The sequence below is a fragment of the Eurytemora carolleeae genome, unplaced genomic scaffold (genome assembly GCF_000591075.1).
Source record: "Eurytemora carolleeae unplaced genomic scaffold, Eaff_2.0 scaffold1164, whole genome shotgun sequence".
Lineage (NCBI taxonomy): Eukaryota > Metazoa > Arthropoda > Copepoda > Calanoida > Temoridae > Eurytemora > Eurytemora carolleeae.
In genome coordinates this window covers 53,854-63,088 of record NW_019397060.1, presented here as the reverse complement: position 1 = coordinate 63,088, position 9,235 = coordinate 53,854, and the positions used below count along the sequence as shown (strand labels likewise).

General features: G+C 33.5%; 2 protein-coding genes across 2 annotated transcripts; both read right to left on the bottom strand.

Annotated features, from left to right (window-relative positions):
• Positions 1-268: 268 nt before the first annotated feature.
• Positions 269-2,888, bottom strand: LOC111711497 (uncharacterized). Its single transcript, XM_023485872.1, has 3 exons — positions 2,767-2,888; positions 804-1,231; positions 269-508 (listed from the first exon to the last, which is right to left on the bottom strand). Exons 1-3 carry the CDS (start codon positions 2,873-2,875, stop codon positions 359-361), a joined length of 687 nt encoding a protein of 228 aa, XP_023341640.1. The 5' UTR covers positions 2,876-2,888; the 3' UTR covers positions 269-358.
• Positions 2,889-4,126: 1,238 nt separating this feature from the next.
• Positions 4,127-9,177, bottom strand: LOC111711495 (uncharacterized). The gene is made up of 4 exons (XM_023485869.1): positions 7,748-9,177; positions 6,856-7,283; positions 6,286-6,625; positions 4,127-6,053 (listed from the first exon to the last, which is right to left on the bottom strand). The coding sequence occupies exons 1-4, from the start codon at positions 7,854-7,856 to the stop codon at positions 4,228-4,230; spliced, it is 2,703 nt and encodes a 900-aa protein (XP_023341637.1). The 5' UTR covers positions 7,857-9,177; the 3' UTR covers positions 4,127-4,227.
• Between the last annotated feature and the right edge of the window lie 58 nt (positions 9,178-9,235).

Genomic DNA, 9,235 nt, shown 5'->3' with positions numbered 1-9,235 from the left:
GAATTTCTAGTAAATTATAAAGGAGCAAAATAAGTATAAGTATAAGACTAGAAGGTTACTCCAAAACTTGAATTAAGCTAGGTATGTCCTGACTTTGAGCCAATTAGTTAAAACTATTAAATATTTTTTATCAGGTAGCCGTTCATTTCTTAACTAAAAATGGAACATTATTTTATTTATAGTATTTTGAATTTTCTTAATATTAATAACAAACTATAGCTAGAGAAATTTAAAGACAATAAAACCATCAAAATGCATAAAATTCTACAAATAAACAGGGGGGAATTCAGAAAGACGGCTTTAAAACATCAAAATATATTAGAATTTATACATAATTTACTTCTAGTTTCATGGAATTTTAGGCAAATAAATGATCAAAGTGACTGTTTTGTAAAACAATTTTGAGTCCGTTACTGGCTACCATGTTTTGGCTGCAATTGAACTTGAGGTTTGCGATGATCTTAGTCTTAATCCACTTGAAGATTTCAGCATCAGAATCAATATTAGTCTGAAGTATAAGAACATTAATGCTTTTTACTGATGTTGAAACTACATTAACATAATGTTTGATATTGATAAGTTAGTTTGTTCAAAAAGGGATATAAAATAAAGAAAAGTTGGAAACTACACTGAAAAAATACATTTTCAATGAATTTCCCCAGAAAGGAATAGAGAAGCAACCTAATATGTAATGCAATGAATAGTACTATTTGTTTAAAGGAAAAATGCCGAAATATTTGAATTAATGATATCTCCATTAATAAGAATGATCGCTACTGCAATAATCTATATATCTAGAATACCTCAACTAAAGCCAGAACATCCTTCTCAGAACGACATGAACGCTGAAGAACGGAAACAGTTCTCTTGTACAATATACTCCAAACACATTCAACAGTAAACTTATCCTCATACTTCTTCAGTACTTGGAACACATCGTAGTAGTTGGAGATATTAACTTGTTGAACCCTCTCCTGTATCATGGTCCTACATCCTCTCAACTCATACTCCTCCCCTAGGAGAACAAGCTGGAACAAGGACTCTAGACTACTCAACTTACTCATCAAGGTTCTATCTCCAGAGTAGAGAAGTTTTATCATAGTATTCACAGATTCCAGGGAGAATCCTTTTATCTCTATCGTTTGAAGACTGCTGTCCTCGTGGGTTGATAGTTTCTGGCGGAAGATTGGGGAAATCAGAGATAGAAGGAATTGGTGAGCTTTTACAGATCCTAGAGTCACCAGAACAAAATATATTAACTATTTGGAAATTTAAAAAAGGAAAACATTTGCACCAATTCTTGATAGGATTTGGACAATCACCAGCTCCACATTAGGTGCAGGAACTGTTGAAACCAACAACTTGTGATTCTCATTAAAAATGCTAAATTAACCAATTAAACATTTAACAATAATGACAGATTTATTTCTAATTTTAATGTTTGAATCCTGAATCCTTGCTATATGACAGATGGGTATANGTTACTGGGATATAACTTCTAACTAGATGTGCACAAGATGGTTTTTCCAGATTTTTTGCCACACACTCTGATATGTCTATTCCTTTATCTTTGCAACCCAATGGCGTAGATTTGAATCTTTGAATTCTTTTGGTAAAATAATCTAAGTTTGAAATATCAAAGGTTTACACTACTCGGTGCAAAGAGTTAGGGATTAGATTATTTGAGCTTCTGGCAAAAACTCAGTTCCAAATCTAAAGACAATTCTGATTATCATTGGTTTAATTGGTGTGTTTATGTTTACATATCACAGGTGTGATAATTTAAAACATCTCTTTTCCGAATTCATTGGCTGATCAGGAATTCAGCCAGTTATCAAGGTTGTTTTTGAAAATGTTCAGGTTTCCAGCACTTTTGATTTCATTTGGAATATCATTCCATATATTGATAACTCTTGCACTAAAAAAGTTTCTTTGTATTTCGGTGTGCACAACAGGTAACTTCAGATTCAAAGGATTACTGGACATTCTGGTATCATATTTCATAACTGATAGGGGTTATCCTCATTGACTGAACTTTCATAAATTTGAAAATGAAATAGGATTATGAAAATTGGTTAGAATGATCAATCATAAATTCAATAACTCCAGAGAAAAAGATGTAGATGATTAAAATTATGCATCTGGACACTTGCGACTATTCATGGGTTATATGTATTTTGATGTTTTTTTTTCAGAATATATAAATGATTATTTCTTGTAATTAATTCTATTCTGTAATTAAGGTTACTTAACAACTTTTCTTTTGTGCTTTACATACACATTCAACGAATTGACTCATATCGTTCATTTTGCAGGTTTTGGAAGTATAAATTTGTTGAAAACACAAGAATAAAACTAATTGAATTAAACACAGCCAAAGCTGCATGCAACAACTGAAAATTTCCTTTTTTTTGACTTCAAACCCTTAAAAACATACTTCTATTTTGAAAGATAAAATTTGAAAGACAAAATAATTTTCTCCCCCCTCCCTCACGAAAGTGTTAGATGCGCCACTGGGATTAACAGATATGAAAAGTTAGTTCAAAATAAATCAGAAGGGGGGGGGGGAGGGTGGATATATTATAATAAACTTCACTGAAAAACAAAAAGAGACGATTGACATAATTTTCAAGGCTATTTAAAGAATTGCACAGCCAATTTAATGTGGAACCATTCAAAATTTTGACTTGGTATAAATGACTGAGGCGTCTGTGATTTTCTGCCTTAAAAAGAATAATTTTAATATCTGGGTATTGTCCGACTTCCCTAGAAAAGTTCCATCCTTATCCATTACATTAAACTGTATGTCAGGCTCAATCTGACAGGACCCAGAATCCAGTAAATCTATGAAATTGAAATCTCGTAGATTTTTCATTTTAGATCAATATATATCTGAAATATGAAGTTATAACTTTATTTAAATACAATAAAAATATGAATTTTTAATGTAAATCATAATGTTACTGATCACATGTGGTGTTATAAGTTTCAGTATTAGATTAATATAAGCATCAAAACAAGATTGTTTTACTATAACCTTATCTCTCTTTCTTCCAATATTATCTATCTTTATACAAAGACAGATAAGCACATATTTAAGGATTAAATAAAAATATTATTCATTAACTTAAAATATAAATTTAAACACAAATACATCTTCTTTGACACTCATTGATAGTTTAAAATATCAAAATTTCAATTGTGCCATTTTAATTTTGATGAATGATTAATGATAAATTTTGCACATAAAAATATAATAACTCATTTTGTTTATTTAAAAAAACTGAGACTAAGTTGAAATTCAAATTAAGTGCTCATAAAAAAATTGATTGACATATTATCGACAACTTTTAACTGGCAATTATTAAAAAAATTACATTTTTTAAAGTATTTGTGTCACACTAAAATACTGATTAATTTACATACAAAGGAATTGAGTCTTTGCCACAAACTCTGAATTTCTAATCCTTATATCTTTACAACCCAATGTCGTGGACCTGAGATATTTCAAACTATGGTTTCTGTAAGATCAAATAATCCAAGTTTGAAATATCAAAGGTTTACATCATCAATTCGCAAAGATATAAGGATTTGAACATTTTAGTTTGTGGCAAAGAATCAATTTCTTTAGGAGTGTTATGAATCTTCAACTCATTTTTTCCCTGTTTAAAGAATCAAATACTGTGTAGACATTGAACTTCACTGGGGTTAGGTCAGGTTTATTCATTTTCCTGTTGGGTCTATTGGCTGCGTAAGAAATTTAAAACTATCTCTCTTGATAGCTGTTTAGAATCACCGGGTATATTTTAGAAATTCCGCAACTTACTGTAACACTTCAGTTTGTTTAGGTTCTTTAAGAAAATGGGACACAAAATCAAGAATTTCTTGCACTTCCTGGACTACAGAATTTGATTGCGGACTGGGATGCAACTGGATGCAACCTTGCTGTGTCGTCAGTGAAACCTACCAATCCTGAAGCGTTAAAACTGTTCGATACTATACCAGGGGCAGAGCTGTTAGAAGTAGCAGGTACTTCAGATGCAGAGCTGTTAGGAGTAGCGGTTACTTCAGATGCAGAGTTGCTAGGTGGAGTGGTTACTTTAGATGCAGAGCTGTTAGAAGTAGTGGATACTCTATAGGTAGAGCTGTTATGAGTAGCAGATACTTTAGATGCAGAGCTGCTAGGAGTAGTAGTTACTTTAGATGCAGAGCTATTTGGAGTAATGGTTACTCTATAGGCAGAGCTATTAGGAGTAGCAGGTACTTTAGAGCTTTTAAAAGTAGTGCGTACTTTATGAGCAGAGATGTCAGAAGTAGCAGGTACTTTAGATGCAGAGCTGATAGGAGTAGCAGGTACTTTAGATGCAGAGCTGTTAGAAGTAGCAGGTGCTTTAGATGCAGGGCTGTAGGAGTAGCAGGTACTTTAGATGCAGAGCTGTTAGAAGTAGCAGGTACTTTAGATGCAGAGCTGTTAGAAGTAGCAGGTGCTTTAGATGCAGGGCTGTTAGGAGTAGCAGGTACTTTAGATGCAGAGCTGTTAGAAGTAGCAGGTACTTTAGAAGCAGAGCTGCTTGGAGTAGCAGGTACTTTAGATGCAGAGCTGTTAGGAGTAGCAGGTGCTTTAGATGCAGAGCTGTTAGGAGTAGCAGGTACTTTAGATGCAGAGCTGTTAGGAGTAGCAGGTACTTTAGATGCAGAGCTGTTAGAAGTAGCAGGTACTTTAGATGCAGAGCTGCTTGGAGTATCAGGTACTTTAGATGCAGAGCTGTTAGGAGTAGCAGGTGCTTTAGATGCAGGGCTGTTAGGAGTAGCAGGTACTTTAGATGCAGAGCTGTTAGGAGTAGCAGGTACTTTAGATGCAGAGCTGTTAGGAGTAGCAGGTACTTTAGATGCAGAGCTGATAGGAGTAGCAGGTACTTTAGATGCAGAGCTGTTAGAAGTAGCAGGTGCTTTAGATGCAGGGCTGATAAGAGTAGCAGGTGCTTTAGATGCAGAGCTGTTAGAAGTAGCAGATACTTTAGATGCAGAGCTGATAAAAGTAGCAGGTGCTTTAGATGCAGAGCTGTTAGAAGTAGCAGATACTTTAGAGGTTGATATGTTAGGAGTAGCAGGTTCTTCAGAGGCTAAGATGTCACAAAAAGCATCTAGCTCGCATGTAACCAGTGAGGGCGTTACATGTTTTGAACTGAATGGATTAGTAACAGGCACAAAACCAGATTTGTTAAAAAAGGGGTTTGAACGGAAGAAAGGGGTGGTTGGAGAAGAAACTAGAACTGAAGGGGAACTAAATGAGAATTCGGTGTCGGCCAATAGACTAGATCCAGTACTTCCAGCAGATCCAATGATGACAGGACTACTGAAAGAATAAACACCAGGCTTTGGACTAAACAGATCTATACTATCATTGGTTCCAAGAGACTCAACACCAAAAGAACCAGTTTTTCCACCAGAACTTACTGCATATGAACCAAAGACAGTTGCAGTAGATTCTAAAAATGGCTCATGATTAATTGCAGAGCCATCAAAAAAAGATTTATTTACTTGAGCATTAAAACTAGGTTTAGATGCAGTACCACCGAAGACAGCTTTTGCTGTAGTTCCATCAAAAATTGTTTTGACTGCAGTAAACTCATCTAGGGGATGTGTTGATGTAGTACCAAACACTAACTTTTCATTAGTACTAAAGGTTGACAGACTGGGCAAACCAAAGTCAGGGGTTTGTTCCAAACCAGTAAATTCAAATTTTGATCGAGCTAAAATAGGATGGGGTCGGGGTATTTTGACTAAAGAAGTCTCGTCTGTAAGATGGCAACAGTACACAACCTCTGGAGGTATGCCCTGCCTCCCAAAGTACACCTGCTCTTCCTGGGGATTCAAATCCCAACTAACTATAAGAAAAACGCGGTCAATATCAGCATAAAATGCCTGAACATCTCCTGTCTGGTGTTTGGAAAGCTTAGAATATTTTCTCTTATGTATGTATCCTTGATATTCTTGATATTCAATAGAATGTTTTACAGGTTGAAAACCAGACACAGCTTTCACACAAGTTCCTAAAATATTATATGTGGAGTTTTCAATTTTTGTTGAAATCAATTTGTTTTCAAATATGCCTTCAAAACCATTGATAAGAATTTTTTATTTATATTTAATATCAACCAGAAAGGTTATTCTTTATTTACCCTACTCCCAAAGAAAAAAAAAGAGCAAAAAGTAATTAGCCCACAGCACGATGAAAGAATAGACGAGTTATAGTTCATGATAGGATATAAAAGTGTATGTAACCTTTAAATGCATAGACAACAGTCTGACCGTCAAGACATCCTCCAATTCCTTTGCAATTCGGGCACAGTGCTCCTGGATCAGTTTTACTACCTACTTGATCAGTTTTGCTTCCTTCCTGATCAGCTTTGCTTCCTTCTTGATAAGCTTTGCTTTCTTCTTGATAAGCTTTTTTTTCTTCTTGATCAGCTTTACTTTCTTCTTGATCTAACATGTTTACAGCTTCATGCTTGCTGGGAGTCTTGTGATTCCTCCATAGTCTCAGCTGCATGTGGAACTTGAGGTTTGCAATGATCTTAGTTTTAATCCACTTTAAGACTTCATCATTGGATTCAATATTAGTCTAAAATATTAATTTTTAAAATCAAAATGATAACACAGTTCTAAACAGTTTAAAAAATATTAATGCTATAAAAATGTAAATCAGAAATCTGTTTACTTGCTCTGTGGTCTTCTTGCAAAAAAAAACAAAAAACTAAGTTACAACAGTTTCTCACTTAAGATCTCAAAAGAGAGAGTACATTTTTCAAAATAAAAACATTACAATAAATAATAAATAAAATTCTTAATCACCCTAATTAATGCAAGAACATCATTCTCTGAATGACATGAGCTTTGAAGAACGGAAACAGTTCTCTTGTACAATATATTCCAAACACATTCAACAGTAAACCTATCCTCATACTTCTTCAGTACTTGGAACACATCGTTGTAGTCAGAGATGTCAACTTGTTCAACCCTCTCCTGTATCATGGTCCTACATCCTCTCAACTCATACTCATCCCCCAGGAGAACAAGCTGGAACAAGGACTCTAGACTACTCAACTTACTCATCAAGGTTCTATCTCCAGAATAGAGAAGTTTTATCATAGTATTCACAGATTCCAAAGAGAATCCTTTTATCTCTATCGTTTGAAGACTACTGTCCTTGTGGGTTGATAGTTTCTGATTGAAGATTGGGGAGAGCAGAGACAGAAGGTATTTGTGAGCATTTACAGATCCTAACAGTCGTCAGACATTAATGTTACGATAATAATTTAAACCCAAATAAAAATAAATATTTAGAAGGAAAAAATAACAAGCTAATTCCAAATCTAACCAGATTTTAGAAATGTGTTCACTTAAACCTTACAAAGGCTGGGGGGGGGGGGGTGGTCTGAATCTATATATAGAAGTAGATCTTAAAAGTAAATGTATGCAGTAATAGATTATTAATGTTTAAAGCCAGTAAGGTTTAAAATATAGCAAAAAAGGTCAGATAAATGTAAAAAAAATTTAAATTTTTGTTTTTGACAAACAGTAAGATGTTTTCAAGGGGTGTACAATATTGGAGTGCTAGAGCAAAAAAACAGCCTGTTAAAGGTTTAGTCAAAAATCAAGACATTTACAACAAAAAACTTCAAATAAAAACTATTTATGAATTTGTTATTTTATTTTTGGTCAACATTATGTTGTCTGGACTTCCCTAGTAAAATTTCATTCTTATCCATTACATTAAATTGAATATCAGGTTCTATCTGGCTGGATCCAGAATCCAGTAAATCTACAAAATTGAAATCTCGTAGATTTATCATTTTAGGTTAAAATATTTCTGAAAAAAATTATAGAAACAATAACATTGTCAATCATAAAAATACATTAAAAACAAACAAAAATCACATGTTATCTAATATCTCATCTTAGAAAAAAAGAGACATATGTATTAATAATTACACATTTAAAATCAATATAAATTTTATTTTTCAAACATTATCCAATTTACTTTTTTTTCCAGAAATCAGAACTTTTGTGTTGACATCTTGGGATCAAGTATTGATCTCTAGTTTATGCAGATTTCAGATCTACAGATCTACTTTAATTGAGGGATCAAGTATTGATCCATGTGCCCAAATTGGATATAAGATCAAGCACTGATCCATGTGCCCAAATTAGATATAAGATCAAGCATTGATCCATGTGCCCAAATTGGATATAAGATCAAGCATTGATCCATGTGCCCAAATTGGATATAAGATCAAGCATTGATCCATGTGCCCAAATTGGATATAAGATCAAGTATTGATCCATGTGCCCAAATTGGATGTAAGATCAAACATTGATCCATGTGCCCAAATGAGATATAAGATCAAGCATTGATCCATGTGCCCACATTGGATATAAGATCAAGCATTGTCTATGTGCCCACATTGGATATAAGATCAAGCATTGATCCATGTGCCCAAATTGGATATAAGATCAAGCATTGATCCATGTGCCCAAATTAGATATAAGATCAAGCATTCATCCATGTGCCCGCATTGGATATAAGATCAAGCATTGATCCATGTGCCCAAATTGGATATAATAATAATAATAATAATAATAATTGATCCATGTGCCCAAATTGGATACAAGATCAAGTATTGATCCATGTGCCCAAATTAGATATAAAATCAAGAATTGATCCATGTGCCCAAATTGGATAAATAAGATCAAGTATTGATCCATGTGCCCACATTGGATATAAAATCAAGAATTGATCCATGTGCCCAAATTGGATATATAAGATCAAGCATTGATCTTTGTGCCCAAATTGGATAAAAGATCAAGCTTTACAGATGTAACAATATACAAACAAAATTTCCGATCTCGGCTCAAATAGGATATTTTACAATTCAATTTGAACATTTTTTTATCAAAAGATTTAAAAAAAAATTGCTGCATACTTTTAGCAATAATTATCACAAATTATAAAGATAATAATAATAATAATAATAATAACAATAGAAACCCGAAATTAAATTAATCTAAAAAAAGCTTTTCTTCCCACTCATGTTTTTCACATAAAAACTAATCAAGTATTTTAAAATTTGCAAGACATAATAACAATCTGCGTCAGCCCCATTTCTAAAATTCATTACATCAAACTGACCAATAGAAGCAGTCAGATCCAATTAACATAACACTTGAAAAT

Coding starts and splice junctions, on each gene's coding strand:
- LOC111711495 (XM_023485869.1), bottom strand. CDS start 7,856: ATGATAAATCTACGAGATTTCAATTTTGTAGATTTACTGGATTCTGGA. Junction 6,626..6,855: donor ATGTTCTTGCATTAATTAGG/GTGATTAAGAAT, acceptor TTAATATTTTAG/ACTAATATTGAATCCAATGA. Junction 6,054..6,285: donor TGTTGTCTATGCATTTAAAG/GTTACATACACT, acceptor ATAATATTTTAG/GAACTTGTGTGAAAGCTGTG.
- LOC111711497 (XM_023485872.1), bottom strand. CDS start 2,875: ATGAAAAATCTACGAGATTTCAATTTCATAGATTTACTGGATTCTGGG. Junction 1,232..2,766: donor TAAGGATGGAACTTTTCTAG/GGAAGTCGGACA, acceptor TGGTGACTCTAG/GATCTGTAAAAGCTCACCAA. Junction 509..803: donor ATGTTCTGGCTTTAGTTGAG/GTATTCTAGATA, acceptor CTTATACTTCAG/ACTAATATTGATTCTGATGC.